At 47.1% G+C, this 21,619-nt stretch overlaps 1 protein-coding gene across 6 annotated transcripts in view; it reads right to left on the minus strand.

Annotated features, from left to right (window-relative positions):
- The window catches only part of CASZ1 (castor zinc finger 1), a 450,923-nt gene that overhangs the window by 115,325 nt on the left and 313,979 nt on the right, over window positions 1-21,619 (minus strand). The window contains exon 1 of one of the 6 annotated variants that reach the window (XM_082229676.1): window positions 17,957-18,134. The exons of 4 other annotated variants lie outside the window; for them this stretch is intronic. In XM_082229676.1, the coding sequence (XP_082085802.1) occupies window positions 17,957-18,005 (49 nt within the window). In that variant the 5' untranslated portion in view covers window positions 18,006-18,134. Of the gene's footprint in view, window positions 1-17,956; window positions 18,135-21,619 lie in introns of those variants that run through there. One more of the 6 variants, XM_082229674.1, reaches the window with a different exon arrangement.

Genomic DNA, 21,619 nt, shown 5'->3' on the forward strand with positions numbered 1-21,619 from the left:
TGGCTTTCCCTCCCTCCCTCTCCTGGCCCAGAATAGTGGATGCAAAAGATTCAGACCGCCCGTGCCCATTAAGTTTCTTCACAGGGTGTAAGTTTAGGCAAGCAAATTTTTTTTCTTTCTTTCCTGGCACATATTTTTCAAACATTTATTTTAAGTAAAGAGAAGAGTGGGGAGCTGCAAGCAATTTTTAATGTTGTTTATTCCGATGCTAGTATCATCCCTGGCTCGGAATAAGGTAGCAGAGGATAGAACAGACGATACTGCTAATACTAGCCATCCCAATCCAATGGAAAGGATAGTCTTTGACAGCTTAACGCAGCCTTTCTCAACCTTGCGCCTCCAGATGTTGTTGGACTACAACTCCCATCATCCTTGACTGCTGGTCCTGCTAGCTATGGATGATGAGAGTTGTAGTCCAACAAAATATGGGGGCCCAAGGTTGAGAAAGGAGGGCTTAATATCCGGGGCTCTTGGCTACCTGGGGCTGGGGGGAATCCCTCAGTGAACAGCACAGTCCTCATCCCCTAGACCTGGTTTGAGGAATCTGCTGCCACTCAAGATGTTGCTGGATCTGACTCACAAAAATCCCTAACAGGATGATGGGACCAGGAAGCCCAATGAGACCCGGAGGTTCGGTTTCCCTAACCCTGCATTAAAAGGAGGCTGAGTTGAGATGAAGGTGGTCCGGGGCAGTAAAGGCCAGCTTCTGTTGCCCCCTGGCATGCAACAAAGGAATGAGGAAAAGTAATCTTCACCTATGACTGGACTAATCAGCCTCACTTTTTTAAAAAAAGCTGGCTTTGCTTAGTGGCCAACTCTGTATCTTGTGGCAGTGAGTTCCTCAAGTTAACTGAAGTGTAGCATGAAGAACTTCTTCCTTTTGAGAGACCTGGTTGTGTTAATTCATTGTATTTTGTTTTTTTTTACCCCACACTTCCTCTAAAGCGCACAGGGCAGTGTACATGGTCCTCCCTTAACTTATCCTCACAACAACCCCATGGGTGGATTTGGCTGAGAAATAGTTACTTTCCCAAGGTTCAGCACACTTGAACTGAGGTCTCTCTGGCCCTAGTCCAGCCACTCTAACTACTAAACAACACGGGTTTCTCACTTGGTTGCTCCCCAAATTCAAGTTTTATGAGGGGAGGGGGGAAGAGAGAGAGAGATAAAACACCCAGCTCTGCCCAGCTTTGCCCAAATTTGTGTGGAATTTCCGCTGGGGTGATGTTCTTGCCTTTGTCCCTTGTGATTATTATTTTTTAAAGCATTCCATCGTTTGGATTCTACCGAAAAAAACTTGTAATCTGAGTAGCTTGGACAGCCCGGCTGTCAGTTTCAAAGCCAACCTTTTGAAGGAAAAGATGCCAAGGAGAAAACAAACTGTAAAAGCATAAGGATTTGGCTACGTTTGAAACAAGCTTCCTGATTAGGTGAGCCCAGCTCAGAACTGACCTAACCAGAAAAGCAGAACGAGATTTTTCCACTTTGATCAAATATTCCGAAAACACCAACCACTTACGTGTTGGGGAAGGGCTGCGGCTTAGTGGCAAGAGCACCTGTTGTGCCTGCAAAAGGTGCCAGGTTTAGTCCCCTATGGCATCTCCAGGTGGGGCTGGGAGAGACTCCCTGTCTCTGAAGCCCCAGAGAGCTGCTGCCAGTCAGTGTCAGCATCACTGAGCTAAATGGACCAATAATCTGACTTTGTCTAAAAGAACTTGCTAACAGCAAAGAAAGAACAAGAAGGGCATTTGTTTCCTACAGGAGCTAATAAATTTTTGCTCCATCTTTAGTACAGGGAAATTAGAATTCAAAGCTTCTTTGGAACTGTGGGACAGAGGCAGATTATTAAAACAACAGCAACCCAGCACAGCAAATTGCAACTGAAAAAAAGCAACCAGCGAGCTTCAGAAACTTGCTTTTATTAGCATCACAAAAGAACAACAACCCTGCTGTGTTGAATAAAAAATTGGACTTGGGCTTGAATGTCCTAGGACCTGCGTTATAGCTGATCAACATGAGCACATAAATCACATGGCAGAGACAGCTCAGGCTGCTGTTTCAGGAGATTACATTAAAAAACGAAAGAAAACAAACAAAAAAACCTGCGTAAAGAAAATTAAAAGAGAAAGAAGGCTAGGATATAGTCCTGTTCCTGGCTCTCTAGTTTTCCATGGCAAAGGAGATTCTCAAGTGAGGAAAACACTGAAGGGTATATTCCTCATACTGTACCTGTATTCTATAATGACACATAACTACATTGGGTGGGTGGGTGGACAAAATCCAGACTCAGTTTTTGAGTCTGTGAAACGTGTTCAGTTGCGGCTTGACCTCAGAGGGATGTCTCCAGGAATCAATGAGGGATCAATGAGGGTAGGGGGAAAGGAGCCTATATTAATCATGGCAGGAAGGGAATGCCCTTAGAAATAAATCAATACAACGCAGTAGCTACAATGTGAGGATCTGAACTGGGTGGGTTGTGGGTTTGAGCCCCACGTTGGGGGAAAGATTCCTGCATTGCCAGGGGGTTGGAGTAGATGACCCTCGTACCCCTTCCAACTCTTCTGTGAGTTGCTCAACCCTCCACTGCAAACGTGTTTTCCGTTTTCAAAAATTTTCAAGTTTTCCTTTTTCCTGCCTATCTGCCCCTCCTCCACCTGCCTTCTCTCAAGGTCGCAGCGCTCATTTACACGCTGAATATTTGCTTAGCACTCTGACTCCTTTTCTCAGGACTCACCGCAAATTTGTTTTCTGATAAAACAAGAAGTCGAGGTGGGGGGTGGAAGCCGCTACAAAGCTCAAAAGAACAGCAACGATTTTTTAAATACAAAATATATATATTTAAAAACCCAAACCGCCTAACAGGACAAGGGTGGAGACAGAAAAATTAACTCATCTGTTCATTTTGAGTTAATGGTCGACTTACATTGCGGATAAAGTGGGCTCTAACCTACAAAAGATTGGACGGCAAAGACACTGTTAAGCTTGAAGGTATCACAAGGGCCTTAGTTGTTTTTTGCAGCAACATACCAACCCAGTTACCCTCTCAATTTTTTCCTTCCCATTGTTTCTGCAGGGAGACAAGCCTTGGATTTTGGAAACGCAGCTCTGTACGGAAGATGAAATCCAGAAATGCTAAGTGCCATGTTAAGACGACTCCATAGCTTACAAGAGACTCGTGTCCTTGGACGGATGCTCTTGTGTGTTTGACTAAGATACTTATCCCTCCCTCATTCTCTCCCCCTCCCCCTCACAATTAGCAAAGCATCCAAGCATTGGACAATCTTTTAATTAACTTATCCTCAAGTCAACCCTGGGAGGACAAAGGCTGGTGCCATTCTCCCCATTTTACAGATATAAAGCAAGGTGAGGCGAAACTCAGACAATCTTCATTGTTTATAAATCTCTACGCAATGGATACCCTCACCCCCACCCAAAGCAGACATGTATTCCCCATAGTATGGACAAATGCGGAGTTCAGGTCCCTCCCCATCTTCTATGCCATCCCCAGCTGTTTAGCAGGCAACAGCTACTAAACAAGGCAAGAAATTGTATTCTGATCCCCACCTCAAAGAAACACAGATCTAAGTTAGTTTTCTCCATCAACTTCAGTGAGCCTATTCGGAATAGGACTTAGTTGGCTGATACCCTCATTTCCCCCAGTGAAACCGATGTTCCCCAGTGCTACAGTCTATTTTCCCCCAGAGACATGAACGGCACCCATTCACTTCTATGGGAGTAAGGAAAGGAGGCAAACTTGGCAGCAGGGGGCTTAATTCAGTGCCCATGACGCCCGGGCAAATCTCAGCCTGTGTTCCAGACAGCAGTCAACTTAACTTTGTTCCATGCAACTGTATGGGAGCTACTGAGAGCCAACGCTGCTCCTGATTCCTTATAGCCCCAACCATCCCCATTGGGAAGGACCATTACAATGCGGTGCTCAAGCATCTGCTTTGCATGCAGAAGGTCCCAGGATATTGTTGTTGTTGCTGTTGTTAATGATAATGAGGACAATAATAATAATTTTATACCATCCTCTACCCACGGTTCCATCCCTGATGGCATCTCCAGATAGGGCTGGGAGAGACTCCTGCCTGCCAGTGTATGCGATACTGAGCTAAATGGACCAAGGATCTGATTTGATGTTAGGCAAGTTTCCTGTATTGCTGATCTCCGTGGCTTGGTCACTTTACAGAGGGCATAACCTTGGGAACTGGCTTTCATAGACAAAAGACTGCAACGGTGGCTTTAAAAAACCAACAAACAAAAACCACATTCCCCTTGAGTCTGGAGAAGTCACCCTGCACTTCCTCCCTGCTCTCCTCCCTCTGCCCACCCCAGCACCGACCTGACTGCCTCCCTGGCAAGGGCCAGTTGCGTCTCGCTGCGCCCCCTCTGCCCTCCCTGCCGATACGCACATGGCTTTAATGTTTTTATTACCTGTTTGACTCACTGCCTTATTGCTTCTCCCCTTAATGGGGCCGTAACCGTGGTAACAAGGAATAAACGGCCACCAGAAAATGAGATGATTAAACAGGTCACCCTGGCAAAACAAACTGCGTCTCCCTAAGAGGAAGCAGCTCTTGTCTTTGGGTGGGGGGGGAGGGGGGAGGAGAAGGAGAAACGGATGCAGGAAGGGTGGGGAGATAAGATGACCCACCAAAGCTCAGAGAAGCCATAGCGGTGGGCTGGCTTGGAGACCGTGGTGAAAGGGCCTCTGGGCATCTTCTGGCCCTCAAGTGGCAGCCATTTTGAATTGTGGACATTCTCTGCCTATGACGCAGATCCGCACTGTTCAAGACACCATTGTGGAAGCTGTTCTTGGGAGTGTATGAACATCTCCGCCAGGACAGTGTTACCACGCAATACGCAGCCGCCATGTTGGTTTCAGTTTGTTTTAGTCCTGCCTCTGGGACAACTCTTGAGGGCAGTAAGAGTGCTCCTCCAGACCGGTGAGGAGTTTTCTGCAGGTGTCTTCTGCAACATGACGCCAACCCAATAAGAGTGTATCAGCGGTGGATTTATACAGGGCCATCTGCACAACATTCCAGTTTATTGGTTGTTCTGAGAGTAATTAAACTATATTAGTGCATTACTGTTGTCTGCAGGGGTGATCTTGTATCATAGCACAACCAAAGTGGGGGGCATCCTTCTGTTGTCCACCTACCCACCTCCATCCTGAGAGAACAGAGGCCAAGACCAGTTTGGAACACCCTCCGTCAGTCACCCTCTCTCAGAACTTGGCTAGCTGGCACATCTGCCGGCACAAAATGTTCTTGCAAAAACAAAGCAAAACAAATGAGAGAGCGGCGGGTGGGGTGGGGGAGAGAGAAGATGAATAAAGCAAACAGGTGACATCACAAACCGTTGTCCTCCAGAAAGCCCCTAGGCACCTGCCAAGTTCCAGATCCGGATCCTACCTGTTTCAAAAGTGGCAAAAGTTGCCAATACGGGAGGTGAGGAGACAGAGAAGTCAGGGTGTGGGGAGCAACTGGCACTGGTAAACCTGATGGCACCCAGCATGCTCCAAGTATTGGTAGCCTGGGTATGATATGGAAAGAATCCAGGGCCAACTCACATTCATGCACACACACACTGCTTTAATTTTCAGTGTTCTTTATTGCACATTGGTGTGTGAACAGACTCCACGGAAACATGTTGGGCAAGAGGTGATGTTCACAGTTGGCAAAAAATGGTAATCTGCAGCAGACTGGTTTATAAATGCTAGTTACCACTTGATGCTAGTGTTGTAAGTAGTAGTAGCAACAGTAACTATTACTACCAATATATACAAGGTGCCTGATGCCTGATGAAAAACAACTATTGCAACCATCATTTATGCCGAATATGCATGATACCATGCTGCAAGAGCCTCCAAGCAAATGGAAAAGCTGTAGCTCAGTGGCAGACCATCTTTCTTTGCATTCAGAGGTTCCCAGGTTCAATTTGCAATATCTCCAGGTAGGACTGGGAATATTTCTTGCCTGAAACCCTGGAGAGCTGCTGCCAGTCAGTTTGGACAATACTGAGCTAGGTGGACCAATAGCCTGACTCAGTATAAGGTAGCTTCCTATATTCCTGAATTGCTTGTCTTTCAGCTTTAGGCTCCAGCCATAAAATGGGGACAACATCGACCTTGCTCTCAAAGATGTGTCAAGCACTTTGCAACTGGAAACTGTTCTAAGCAACAGCACAGATTCCAGGAGGAGAGGCGCTCTGTGCTGCATCTCAAATACCTTCTTGGTCCACCTCCTGCGTTTGAGGAAGTCAGCTGTTAGCCTGCAAAAAGCTCCACCTGTGGTAAACTGCTCTGGGCCTTTCCAGGATATCAGTTTACAGAGCAATATATGCACGGTTGCCGCTCATTTGTTGCATAGGGATCTAGAGCTTAATTCAAGTCAGTGCTTCCAGTGGTGGGGATATTGCATTTCCTCAACGCTCAAATCACAGGATCTGACAGAGGGAAAGTGCTGTTCCCTCTTATGGCCACCAGACATCACATCCATTGCAAATGTTTATGGAACGTGCCCAGGATGGTGCTGTGGGTCCCTATTGGACAGCGCATGTATCATCGGTGGCAATGAGCAACACCCTACTTGCTCTATCACCAGTATTTCTTGAAACTTTGTTAAATTAAATTTCTTTAGAGGCAGACGACTTTCTTGCAGAAGTGCTATGGCATTCCTCTTTTCTAAACAAGTAGTAAACAAGAGAGTAAAGTTTCTCCCCACTCTTTTAGAAACGGCAGGAAAAAGGCAAAGGACATCCGGAGCCTATTTAAGGACAAAGGGCACCCCGCTCCCAATGCTTTATATGATTGCTCAGTAGTGATGCCTTCAAACTCTCACACTGTGAACTGGGTGTTAAGATGCATACCTGGAAAAGATAGTAAGATCAAATGGAAATTTGCAACAGTTGGAGCAAATCTATGTTCAACAGACTCCCAACACCATTTCAAAGAAGAGAAAGAAAAGACCTGATGATGTAGCAATAAAACTGCTAGCACATTTGCAAAGCTAAGCATGGTTTCAAACTGGATGGGGAAGCACATGTTGAGATTCCTGCATCGCAGTGGGTTGGACTAGATGACCCTTGGGGTATCTTCTGACTCTACAATTATATTAAATCTACAATACAGACAGACCCTTTCCAACAAGATCTGGCCCAATGCAACCACACCTTTGACCACAAGAGGAGGTGGAAAGAAACCCCTGTGTGCTGGATACCTCTCTGCTCTTTCCCGTGTCCACAAGATCCAAAAGCAAAAGAAAAAAGGATGCATCTTTTTCGCAGGAGAGCTCACACTTTTTTCGATAACACCCAGTGGCGTAGCGTGGGGGGTGCAGGGGGGGCAGCCGCACCGGGCGCAACATCTGGGGGTTAGGGTTAGGGGGCGCAAATCCACGGGTTAGGGGGCGCAAATTACTTGCCTTGCCCTGGGTGCTGACAACCCACGCTACGCCACTGATAACACCACTAACCTTCAGATGTCCAATGCCCCCAGAATAGTCCATTTTGATCAATGCTGCAGTTAACACAGGAAAACATGTGTGAAAACTGTACGTGCACTTGGACATTTCCCTGTTGTACTCCTTTGCTGTATGCAACATTCCCAGGACTACTGAAATGAAAATGTGCACATTTCACTCACATCTGGGAATTGCTAGTGAGCAGGATTTGATAACCCAGAACATTTTTTTGCAAGAGTCTGCTTGCCTGGGCGATCACTTGAAGGAAAGCACATTTGTTTGTGTGAATCATCACCCCCCCCCCACACAAAAAAAAGTGGAACCCTGTGGCCAAGGCCCTTCCCTGTGGGATGGCACTGGAAGGGGTAGCTGAGTCTGGGGTGCCCTTGCACCCAGTCTCATTCCCCATGCTGTGCAGCAGCACCAAATGCTTTCTTCCCTCCACCCTCTCACTCTCACTCAAGCCTGCGAGGGCTGCTTGGCTTTTATCCTGAGCCTGAAACCGCCTCAGGATTGGAAACTCAAACCGCTTCCCAGCCTTGGGAATTCTCTCTTTCTCTCAACAGCTGACACAGCCTCTATTTGGCTCACGGTGCCAGGGCACCCATTCCAGGCCAATTCCCAAACTCTGCTGAAAACCATGCCTCTGCAGAGAGAAGAGGAAGCTTGGAAGCTTTGAACCTATCAGGACCATCAGCCCAAGTCAAGGACCTTCCCAAATGGGGCATTTTCAAAACAACAACAACTGTCTACACTCCTCATTTATGACTGCTATTCATCATGACGCGTCATTTGCACTGTGGTGCGCACGGTGTCAGCTGCCGGAAAACCACGTCACTGGAATCCAGCTGGGTGTGGCCTGGGACTAAGGCCTTGGCTTCCCAGTCAACATAGAACAGCAGCGACTCCCCACCTTGACTTGCTCCTTCAGGGAATTCTTAGTCCTGCTTGGCTCACATCCCAGTTTTCTTGCTGGCTGGGAGCTCTGCAGAAACTCTCTGGCTTATGTCAGGCCCAGTCCTGAATGTTTCCCTGCTGACCTACAGCCACCAAAGTCCAGGCTCCATGATGAAGTCTTGGGGGGCGGGGAGGAGATTCGGCCTCGGTGCCCCAACTTTAAAGTAGGGGCCTACCTCATAAGGGTGTATAAGAAACAGAAAGCTTGCTAAGCACTCTCTGGACAATGCAAGAACTGTGTAAACAGAAGCTACAACAAGAAGGCAGCATCGCATACGTAATGCAAATTCCTCAGCGAGGCTTCTTAGTTCAGTTGGTTAGAGCATGAGACTCTTAATCTCAGGGTTGCGGGTTTAAGTTCCACTTTGGGTGAAAGATTCCTGCATTGCAGGGGGTCGGACTAAATGATCCTCGTGGTCCATTCCAACTCTAGAATTCTGTGATTGAGGCACTGCAAATGCAAGAATTGTAGGAGCAGGGATGTCCTCGTGAAGCTCTGCAAACCCCTGGCTTCCTTCTTAAGGTTTATGGAGATCCCCAATTAAGTGAATGGAGCTTGATGCATATCAATGCTGCCCGTGCGGCTGCAGCTTAAATAACTCAAGATTGTGCCTCGGGTCGCACCTAGCTACTTTAAGCAGCACTTCCTTGCTGTGCAAAATGTCTCCACAAGCCTAGAGGTGTCCGATCGCACCGCAGCTGCACATCAGTCCAAGCTCTGCTGGCAGAATGTTCGGCATCTTCATGTGTGTTGTCCAGCTTCTTGCTTTCAAGTCTGCCCAGCAAGTGGGTATCCATGATGTGGACACATACAGGAGTGCTTGGCAGGGGGTTGGACTCGATGGCCCTTGTGGTCTCTTCCAACTCTATGATTCTATGAGATGTAGTCTTCTATGAGGAGCCTTACTCTCTCTTTGTGGTCCTAATCTCAGTAGGGTCTTTGCGGGATAGTGGCACCAACGGAACAGCTAATAAGTTTCCTCCTCTTTTGCTGCCCAACTGCCATACTCCTCAGGGAAGGGTCTCCATCCTAGAAAGCCTTCAATCCTAAAAATTAATGTTACCTGTCTTTGAAAGCTCCCTCCCCCCATAACCCCCATTACTCCTCTCCAGGGAAATCAGTCTAAAAGGGGCTAATGGAACAATGTCCCTCCTTTCTTCCTCTCATTCTTTCCCTCTCTCTCTCTCTTTTTTATTAGCATTTGTGGAATTTATTCCCAAACTCTCCTAATCTTTCGTACACAACCATTTGATTTGCATAACCCAGCCCCCTCTCATAAAAACTGGCTGCTAGTTTAATTAAAAAATGTAAATTTGCTGTCATCTCGGGGCCTGGTGAATTAGGACGACATCGGCATTTTTTATTGCTGAAGACGTCCAAATTGATCCGGTCCGCAGTGAACCGGAGGGGTGCAGGCGGGTGGGGGGCATGCGCGTGCCTGAGTGTTTGTGCGCGGCCAAACAGGATAGCGACCTGTGGGTTCTACCTGGATAAAACCACATTTGCTGCCCCCACCCCAGACATACACTTTAGGGTTCCCGAAGTGGAAACGAGTGTGTGGATGGCTCCCTGACCACATCCTGATTGGCAGACTGCTGTGATGATGTCACCCATGGGAGCTGCCAACCTGTCTGGTGCCGTAAGATGACAGGTCTGTCCTTCCCCCTCAGTTCCACTTCACATTGAAGAACGCCGGGATCAGTATGATTCAAACTTGGCTTCCCAGAACTGAGCTTCAATTAGGTCCTGTTCTAATAAAAGGGAAAGTGGAGCCAACCCTCAAGGGAAAATGAGAGAAAGCAACAGGGGATGGGGAGGGAAGGTGAAAAGCACCTCTCTGCTATCTCTCTCTATCTCTCTCCCTTCCTCTTTCTCTATTCCCGAAGTCCACGGCTGGTTTCGCAGAAGCAGCATTCAACTTCTCAGCCACTTTGGAGGAGGAACACAGAAAACACTACTCATCTGGTTCCCCCAGGCAAAAACCTGTTGTCTTGACAGGAGGCTGGGTGCACTAATTTCATAAAGGGGAGTTTCTCCGCACTTCGGAAATTCGCTGGGTGTGCCACCCTTCTGCATCTCGACAGGCTGCCTTCCTGTTCCAAGGGACAAGAAAGGACCTCTATCTAAATCACAAGAACAGGAGAGGAGCAAGATCAGTGTAGGTGGTTTCCATGTAATCCTGCCTCCTGCAGTCCACCATGGCACTTTGGGATGACGTATTTGTGTGACGGAGGAGTCTGCCTTTCTAGTCTTGAAATTAAAGTCTATCAGCTTCCCTAGATGATCTTAGTCGGTTCTAGTAAGGTCACTCATGTAATAGATTCTGATGGTGGGAAGGTGGCTAAAAAGGGGGCTGGTGGGCAATGCTGGTGGGTTGTGGTTTTTTTTTTTGGGGGGGGGGTATTATTTATTTATCTATCGCGTTCCACCCAACCACCCAAAGCAATGCACAAAATGTAACAAGAACAGCGGAAAAAGACAGCTTAAAAAAAAACCATAGAAAGTAACAACACAGATACATTTAAAAATGATATGAAGTAGCCACCCATGGCAGATACCCGTTCACCCAGCTGGGAAACCTTGTTGGAGCAGAAATGCCTTCAATTGCAGGTGCCTGTTGTATTTCGAAAGGGATGCAGTTCCAGAAAACAGGGGCAGCTACACCAAAAGCCCTGCTCCGAATTGCTGCGGAGCAGGCTGCCGAGATCTGCAGGAAAACTTTCCCGCAAACTGCAGGGATCTACCAGGTATATAAGAGCTAAGGTGGTCTCTCGAGCAACCTGGTCCTGAGCTGTATCATGCTTCATGTGTTAGCACCCTTCTATGTTAGTGTCAATACCTTGAACTTGGACTGGAAGCAGAACACAGTGCAAATCCCTCAAGCGACAGGGGGTGGGGAGGGAAGGAAGGAAGGAAGGAAGGAAGGTGAAAAGCACCTCTCTGCTATCTCTCTCTCCCTCTCTCTATTCCTAAAGTCCATGGCTGGTTTCGCAGAAGTAGAATTCAACTTCTCAGCCACTGAAAATACTCCTCATTTGGATCCCCCCTACAAGAAACCAAGCCACTGCATTCTGTAAAGCCCTTTGCCTTGTCTTGCAAACACAATCTTAGACCTTTTTCTTGCTGAGCAGATTGAGGTAAGTAGAGAGCATTTCATATTTTGGCAGTGTTTCATATCTGAATTCTTTGTACACACAACTAGATCCAATCATGTTGTACTGAGCTTTCCCTATAAAGGTGGATGAGGAGAGAACGGGAAATAAAGATAGATCATTCCAGGAATTTAATTTTTTTTTAAAGCAAGAGAATGAGAATATACGTTATAAAAGCAAATTTAACATATGCTTCTTTCCTTATGACCTGGAGTAAGATTATTGCTTACTGACAGTCCCAGAAAGTCTTCTCTGAGTCCTACACTAATAAAATTCTTTTAAAAAATTGGTGGAACAGCACAGCACCAAACATCTCTCCAGATTTCAAAGCCCAGATTTTCAAAATGAAAATAACCAGACCCAAAACATTTTTGGTAGCACACCGCTCCACATGGTTCATAGTTTGTGACCTATATTAAAGTTTCCCTTCGTGCAGCCCAAGCATCCATGTGTTTACTCAGAAGTAAAACCAGCTGAGTTCAATGCAGAATTAGGCAAGCGTTGTATGCACACATCCTTGGGAGTAGCTCAACAGGACTTACTCTGGAGTAAAGATGCATAGGATCATAATGTTAGGGCATAATCAGGTATTTAACACCTGCCAGCTGAGGGCTATTCCGATTTAGCAGAAGCACTGCAAGGTGTGACACTGTTGTGACACCTAAGCTGGTGGAACTCCCCTGGTAGGCCAGCAGAAAACACTGCCAGCAGCAGTAATGCTGACAGAAGAGGCAAAATGGAGGTAGAGTCATAGGTGGCCCATGGGTTGCATGCACAGGGAAGCAGAACATAAGAACATCCCTGCTGGATTAGATTTCCTATGGGAAGCCTACAAGCAGGTTGCGGGTGCAACACCAGCTCTCCTCACCTGATGTCTACAGCAACTAGTATTTTGAAGCATGCTACCGCCAACAATGGAGGAGGAACACAGCCTTCACAGCTAGTAGCCACAGTGTTCCGCTTCACAAATTACTCTAATCTTTCAAAGCCCTCCAAGTCGCTAACCATCACACGGCATCCTATACGTTTTCAATTGAGGAACAGCACAACCTTCTCTTACATGTTGTGCGTGCTTGAAAATTCACAAGGGGCAACTCTGACAGTAACGGGACACTTTGTGCAAAACAGCCTGGCCCCACAACACACATGGGAAGTTGAGGGCACATTGCTAGCCGCTCTCTGGTTAGAAACCCAAGGTGGCCCTCACTTTCAGACTACAGACACACCTTGTGCCCAGCACCCTCAACTTTCCTTCAACAACTGAGCACTCCAGGACAGAGCAGCCTGAGCTGATCAGCAAGGGAAGGGGGCAGCCATGCTATAAAGTGCAACTGTTCCAAACGCCTTGCAAGCCCTTCTGACAAATTTTGTGTCTCGCCTGAACTGAAGTGCTCTAAAGCATGAGGGAAGGGGATTAGTTTTCCCCAGCCCAAGAGCCAGCTTTCCCATTGAGGAGCCTCCCAGGGGCCACATGCCAGTTGTGGGTGGGGCCAAAGTCAATACCAACCAGGTAAAGGCAGATGATGATGATGATGATGATGATGATGATGATAATAATAATAATAATAATAATAATAATAATAATAATTTATTATTTATACCCTGCCCATCTGGCTGGGTTTCCCCAGCCACTCTGGGCGGCTTCCAACAAAACACTAAAATACAACAATGTATTAAACATTAAAAGCTTCCCTAAACAGGGCTGCCTTTAGAAGACTTCTAAAAGTTTGGTAGTTATTTTTCTCTTTGACATCTGGTGGGAGGGCATTCCACAGGGCGGGTGCCACTACCAAGAAGGCCCTCTGCCTGGTTCCCTGTAACTTGGCTTCTCGCAGCGAGGGAACCGCCAGAAGGCCTTTGGCGCTGGACCTCAGTGTCTGGGCAGAACGATGAGGAGGGCACAAAACAGAGCCAGTGAGGGGTGTGGCCGAGGGGAAAGAGTGTGTGGCCTGAGGAGAGGCCTAGGCCTAGCGAGAGTCCTGGGGGTCACAAAGAGAATCCTAAAGGGTTGCATTCTGCCCCAAGGCCTGGGATTACCCACCTCTCCTCTAGCATTCTTGCTCTCCAACAGCGGGGTCCTCTGCCACTGATTTGGCATTTTGCAGTTCTTTATTTCCCCCCTCCCCTTCTAGGTTGAGCATGCATTGGATGCCACAGCCAACCTGCCAGCTTAATCGGTGACATATCTTAATATAAACACCTGGCTTGTCCCCTAGGGGAGATTCTCACTCTCCACAGGTGATCAGACAGCCAGTCTTACAGCATCTGGCAACACTTCCCCAAAGTCTCCCAAATATTAGCAAGAGAGAGATGACCATCAGTTGTGAACCAATTCCTCCTAGAATGAATGATTCCAAAAAAGAACAAGCTCTCAGAAAGAGCTGCATATTCTCCATGTGGGCAGAGAGGGAGTGTGTATAACAACAGCTTGCCAATGCTGAATTCTGCATTCAAGAAGATGAATTCTGCAAAGAATGAATTCTGTAGCTTGTGTAAGTTCAACAAATGCGTTTACTTTGCATAATTTATGTGAGGCACTGAAGCCCCAAATCCTGACCAACAGAAACCTTACGTGAGCCCACCTGAGGCTTTTGAGATGCCAACAAGAACTGCCCACAGCGGGGTGACGGCTTCTTCACCACCATTAGGGCCTGGAAATTTGTCTTACTTTTGACTGAAAGTTGAATTCTGCACAAAAATGATGATATTAATTATGGGGGAAACCTCAAGTGACCACCATCCAAAGGAAATGGTGGCGCTTTTATTTGAAAACTTTATCTGGGCACTGTGCACTGGTATGAACGTTATTTCATTATCAGCATCATCACCCCACATTTTATTATTATTACTAATTTATTGCCTGCCATTCACCCCAATGACCCAACAGAAAATGAACTTCCATGCAGAGTAAAAAAGTAAAGTTGGGTCCGTAGAAAGTGTGTGAAATTGCACCTCTGCAGAAGCACCCAAACTTTTGGCCGCCATGATAGTGTGGTGCAGGGACCAACCATCCTTCCGATTCTGCCACTCCTGCCTGGCACCTTTTCATGTATGACTAAAAGGGTACCGAGAGAGCTTGTATTGTGATGAGGAGCTTGGCAGAGGCCCCTCAAAGAGAGATAAAGCCCATGACCTCAGAACACAACAAATGGGCTCACCCACATGCAGACTGCAGTCTTCCAGGCCCTAATCTCCAGGGTTTACCCAACATCTTGGGCCTTCTTGCACAAGTATGTTTCTATTGGGGGGCCCCACATGTGTGCTGCCACTCACTCCCACCACAGTCTAGAAGCCTGACTAGCCACAACTCAGCAGTAAAACATCTTCTTTGTATGCAGAAAGTCCTTGGTTCAACCCCCAGTATCTCCAGGTACGGCAAGGAGAAGCACTTCCCTGAGACCCTGGGGAGGTGCTGCCAGTCAGTGTAGACAGTACTGATCTGGATGCACCAATGGTCTGGCTCAGTGTGAGGCACAGTCCTATGTTCCCATGTCTCAAGGGAAGGGCCACAATACAGGGGTAGGTAGCACACCTGCTTTGCTTGCAGAAGGTCCCTAGTTCATTCTCCAGTATCTCCAGGGAGAGACTGCCTGTCTGAAAACTCGGGATTGCTGCTGCCTGTCAGCACATACGGTATAGAGCTAAATGGTCTGACTCAGGACTCCATTTTTTCCTTCTGAGCTCATCGTTAGGTGCCAGAGGGCGATTGCCACAGCAACAGAGAGTCCTATTGGCCCCATTCCATCAGGGAGAACTTACTGGATGGAAGGCTATAGCTCCCGCCAGCAGGGGGTGCCAATTTCCCAAAGAGGGGGACGAGGCCTTGGATGCAGAACCAGGGAGGTTGCAAAACATGGCACCACATCATCCCAACCCTCAATAATTACTCCCACCCCCCAATACCTTGAAACTGCAGGGAAAAGTCACTTTTCTACCCCTTAAGATTAAAATGTCCAACCTCGTAGGAAAAACAACAGTAGCAAAAAAAGGGAAAGGGAGGGGAGGGGATTTTTTTGTTTTAATGACCCGTCTCTCAGCCACATCCTGAACAAGAACATATCAAGCCTAATAAAGAACAAACGCACACCCAAGAACCAAATATTTCAAAACAATGCAGACTGAACACTTCCTGGTGCTTTTATCTCCTGGTATGATGAACCAATATATAATAATAAAAATAATAAATTAAAGACCATAAAGGAACACACATCAACACACGCACTTTCATTCTTTTCCACCAAAATAACAGGTGCAAAGTGGAGGCCAGTCAATCATCAACCATTTTATTACAATCTTATGCCTTATGAAATAAATGCTGCAGTAATTATCTCAAACATGTCGGATCAACAAGCACAGGATGGTTTGGTGTATGGATAACTGCAGTTACTAGTTTTTAACTCTGTGTGTGTGTCAGGAAGTGGGGCGGGTTCATAATAAAACTGAGACGACACTTAATGCAGTTTAGTTACTCCACAACATGCTTTAGCTTCCCATTCCTGCTCACAAGAGAGGTTAAAGAGCGGTAAGAATGTGAAACTCGCCCCATGCCCACGACTCTATGATAGGCCACAAAGTGTGAAGTAGCAGGGTGAGCAGCAGCGAGCAAAACAGAAGGGGGGGGGGTCATTTATGCAGTGTAAAAAGAGCACTATTTTTGAATGGCACAAATTCAGTCTCAGGCAGAGGATGGGCTGGAAAACTGGGCCCTGAGAATTTCCTTTTTGCTGACCTATCGCAGAAAGCAATCCCCAAACACCTAGTGAGTTTCCCAAAACTCTCCAAACACAAGCATGTCCAAAGAACGACACCAAAATTGCACGTTGGAGTGATATTAGGCTGTGATTTCTCAGGCCTAAAATATTTCCTTCAAAGTCAACCCCTTGATGGAGTCAGATGCCAGGCCATGGATTCCACACTCCGACCCGCCAATCGCCATAAACTGCCCCCCCCCGAATAGGCCATGGGAACCTCCAACGGCCACAAACCTCTGCTGTGGCCTGTGCAACCCTGCCCTGGTGTGACCATTATGTGTCCCAGAAACAAAAGTGGGGAGGGGGAGCAGCAGAACGCACGGGACACCCCCTATAAATCTCCCGCGGAAAGGGCGAAAACAATCCAGCCAAGGTGCAAGGAGGAGAAGAAGAGGGGGAAAAGCTCATTAAATGTAATAAGCAGTCTCCTCATCCGTCACCAGCTTGTCCCAAATAAATTAAAATTCCTTTTCATTTAGACAGCACGCCGGGAACCTGACAGGCAACCTTTTACGGACAGGATGAGGTGCAAGGGGGCGGGGAGCTTAGAAAAAGAGGGGGAGAATAATTAAAGGGAGAGAGGGAGAAAAATAATATTTGAGGAGGAAAAGAGAAAAAAAATGCACCATCATAATAAAATCTACATAAACTTCCTCTTTTTTCCCCCTATGCTCCCCCACAACCACCGCTTCCAATACCCCGGGCCTCACACAACACCATGCTCTCATTAACAACAACACAAACAGATCCCGGATCTGATATCCGCTAAGGGAGAGGAGAGAGACCTTCCGAGGGGCAAAAATCCTTCTTTTTAGCCTCCTTGAGAAAACTATAAACCTGGCGTGGAGCGGGGAGGGGGGGAAGAGAAGAGGAGGAAGGAAACAACTTCCGTAAAGAACCGAAAGAAAAGTGAAACAGTATTTGTACCTTTGCACCTGACAGCAAAGCCCCCCCACACCACCGAAAAAAGAAAAACAAGTGCTATCCATCTCCTTTGCCATCTCTCTGCAACATTCTGGCAGATCTTTTAAAAACCTTTTGAAAGTTGACATATGTAAGCGCTTGTCGCCTCCGAGTGACAAGCCGCTCATCACTCTTGTCAAACAACCCTCCATCCCCCAGCACACCCCAACACACACACACACAAACAAACAAACGCACCAGACATTTTCAACTTGGGCTTCCCCACAAGAAACACAACTGAAAAGTTTTCTTAAAAAGAAGTGAGGAGCTAAGAGGTTTGTATCTTTTTCCTTTCTTTTTTAAATAAGAAACTACCCAACTCACACACCCAGCAACCTTGAAGCCGAGAGTGAAACATGAAACCGATCAGCTGCGCTCGCTAGTTTTATTAAACTAAAAGAGAAACTATTTATAGACAAGCCGAGCATGGTCGGTCCGTCCACGGCGGACGGACACGCTCACAGTTAAAAAGAAGGGGGGAAAGGAGAGAGAGACATAAGGAGGAATAAGAAGACAATGAGAAATGAAGAGGAGAAAAGGTCAAAGGTTGCCTCCCTGCCCCCCGCCGGCACACACTTCCCCCTTTTTTGGTACAAAGTAGGAGAGACGGGGAAATAAAAAGGAATGAACAGACTAGGGGGAAAAGCACAATTGTGCCTTACTTACCATAGTCGGAGAGACGAAAGCCGAATTCACTTAAATAATCAACTTTCATAATACTTAATTAATACCTAATTGCAACTGATTGCTCCCCGAATAACAAGTTGGTTCAAAATACTGATGTCATTGCTGCTGACGGTCCTCCCTGGGAATCCACTTGGGCACCAGCTCAGTTCAGTGGCGGAGAGTAGGAAGGGGGAGCGGTCTGGTGTCAGAAGTGATGGTGATTGGCAGGAGAGCCCTGGCCCCGTGGCCACGCCCCCCACCCACCCCCTCCGCTCACCCGACCTCCCCTCCTACTGGCTGGAGGGCAGGTGAAAGAGAGCAGGGGAGGGAGACGGCTCAGTCCCTGCCTGGTTGCCTTTGAGGAAGGAGGATGCTCTCTGGGAGAGAGAGGGAAGCCAGCTAGCTCAGAGACAGCCAGCCAGCCAGCCAGTTGTGCTTCAAGAAGGGAGGTGGGGTAACGAAAGGGAAAGGAACACTCTCAACACTCTCAGCACACACACACATTTCCCAAGCCTATTAGGGTTGCTTCCCAGGGGCTGCCTATATTACTCTGGGTGCTTTACTCTTGTCCAGGAAAATAGAAAAGAAAGGAGAAAGGAGGTGGTGGGATTCGGTATATTAAAACTGTACTTTTTTGAAAAAGAAAAAAAGAGGGGTAGTGGTGGCAGGAAGCAGGCAGGCTGCTCAAGTTATCCCAAGCACCTCGAATTTAGAACTTGTTCCCACTTATATCATGATCCATTTGCTCCCCCCGTCCTGTGCCTGCTGCACACTGGACTCTCTGGCTGCGCATTTCTGAAGGAACGTGTTCCTGTGGATTTCTGAGGTTTTGAATTCATGTTCAGAACTTTGCATATTGCATATAGTTTTAAGGGTGGCAAAAACCAGGATATACATTTATAAAATATAATGATGGCGGCAATGAAGCAAACTTTTCACTTAAGAAACACGTCCTGCCATTTTTTTATTTTTCCAGAGGCTGGGTGCTCTCCCCCTTCTAGTAAAAACAAGCCCTGCTACAAGGCCAGATTCCATCCATTCCTCCAGCCTTGCACACAAGCCCACCAGAGTTTCACCAGCTTGCTCACCATCCAGCACCAATTTGTGACTTCAAAAAAAGAGAGGAAAAAAAGTGTTTATAAAGTTTCTCTGGCCGGTGGCCTGTAGGTTGATTCTTACTCACCACAGGCAACCAGCCAAATGGCACATTAAAACACATTCAGCGCTCACTTAGATAGTTTGTGGGAAAATACCTTTTGGATTACACCTTTCAGAGTCACGCTTTCAACCACCTCCCCCCCAACCCTCCCCCCCTTACCCATATCACCTAATTCAATATCGTCAGGATCTGCACCTTCTAGTTACAGATAACTGTTCCCCGTCACAACAGAAGACTTATTCCCGAATCTTAAGGACCTAAGAAAAGTCCTGCTTGATCAGACTAGGAGACTCTCTAATCCAAGAGTTTGTTCCCTTCACTGGCCAGCCATAGCCTTCAGAGAGCTGCTAAACAGGCCTTGAAGGAAACAGCCTTTCCCTGCTCTTGCTCTCCAGGAATTGCTATTCAGCAGGTACACTGCTGCTGAGAGTGGAGTCTCCATTTAGCTTAATGGCTGCTGAAAGACCTCTCCACAAATAAACTCCCTCCAAAAGCACCATGATGAAATATTTCCAAATATGGACTGGGGGCCAGTTAGCACCATCTACCACCTCAGTGTTACCAGACATTGTTTTCCCCACACTGCAGAGGCCTTGGACTATCCTATCCCATTCTTGCTATTCTTACTTTTATTTCCTCCAAGGAGCTCAAGAAGGCATACATGCTACTCTCCCTGATTTATTTTCACAACCACCCTGCAAGGTAGGTTAGGCTGAGAGACAGGGGGCTATATTCAGTGCTAGTCCTAGAGGAGACCCACTAAACTTAATGGGCGTAGCTAATGTTAGTTCATTAATTTCAATGGGTCTACTCTGCATAGGATTTGGCTGGATACCACACAGCGGCTGGCCCAAAGGTATATCCAGTGAGCGTTGCAGCTGAGTGGGGATTTGAACTCTGGTCTCCCAGGTCCTAACCCAACACACACCCTGCTCTGGCCTAAGCGGGGGGGGAGAGAGGCCCCACCCAAAGAGGTTGGCTCCAGATGCACGTCCGTGTAAACAAGGGAAGAATTAAGCTCTGGCGCACAGGCGCAGCGAGTAAACACGAACTAATGGATCTTGAACATTGCATTTATTAAAGGATCACTCAACAGGAGATTTTTTTTATTTTTATTCTGTTTCAGAAAGTACTCTCAAGCTTGTGAGGTGTTTTGCAGGAAAAGGGGGATGTTTTCCACCTCTGTTCTTTGTAGGAGGGAGGAGGAAGAGTTTCTGCTTTTCTTGCAGTTATGCAAAAATGTGCCCTTATTCCTCCTCCACCACCCAATACGCAAATGGCAGCTGGTGCTCTTGCACAGGCAAACCTCCTAAAGGTATCTCAAGCTACTCTGTTGCCAACAATGGGGAGTCAAGTCCTGGTTGGCCTGACTCTCACAGGAAAATGATGGGTAAACATGGCCCTGTTCCAGAACTGTTGTGTTCAGAAACTGTCAGAAAGACATGAGAATAGCTCCGCTGGATCAGGCCAGGGGCCTGTCTATTTCAGTATCCTGTACCCAGGCAGCCAGGATAGCCCACAAAATATCTACCGTTTGATCAGTGTCCAATAATCAAAACGTGCACTTGTTCTGTTCTTAGCTCTCATGGCTAATAACCACTGATGCACCTACTTCCCTCCCCCCTTCCCACACATTCCTCTAAGCTCTTTTGATAACTACCTCTGCTCCTGAGCACCACAACAACATCCTGTGGCCGTGAATTCCACAGGTCAATTACATATTGCCTGAAGAATGTCCTTCCTCCAGCCCATACTGGGTACACGGCCAATAGGTTTTGCCTGATAACCTGTAGCCTATGCATCAGTGAACAAACCTCTATCGTGTGTCCTCCCGCCTTAAATACCCACTTCTTACTAATCTCCCATGGATTTAAATCAATAGGGTGAAGGGTTGAGCACAGAGTACATCCTGTGCCTCTTGAACAGGATTTGGTGCAGGTCACCTGGGCAGCAACGCCATGTTTGAGTGAGTGCAGGCTTTGGAACAACACTCTTACTGCTCTGGAGTGAGAGAAGAAAAGAAAAGCCAGGCACCCCGAAAAGACCCATTGAATTTAATGGACCTAATTTAGGCTCCATTTGCAGAGTGGCAGGGGCAACCCAATCAGATGGGCGGGGTACAAATAATAAATCATCATTATTATTACTATACACATAAAGCAGTACCATACAACTTTTAACACTCATGGCTTCCCTCTGCCAAAGAACTCTGGGAACTGTAGTTCGGGAAGGCCCTGAAAGTTGCTAGGAGATTCCTATTCTCCTCACAGAGCTATAGTTCCCAGAGCTCCTTGGGAAGAAAGATTGCCTGTTAAACTGCTAAACCACTCTGTGAACTGCAGCTCTGTGAGAGGGAATAGGGGTCTCCTAAGAACTCTCAGCACCTTTCACAAACTACAGTTCCCAGGATTCTTTGGGGGAAGCTGTGACTGGTTGAAGTGCTATGGTGCCGCTTTCAATGTAGACTGCAGATGGGCCTGACACAATTCAGGATGGCCACACTC

The sequence above is a fragment of the Podarcis vaucheri genome, assembly GCF_965113315.1.
Source record: "Podarcis vaucheri genome assembly, chromosome: 7".
NCBI classification, from domain to species: Eukaryota; Metazoa; Chordata; class Lepidosauria; order Squamata; family Lacertidae; genus Podarcis; species Podarcis vaucheri.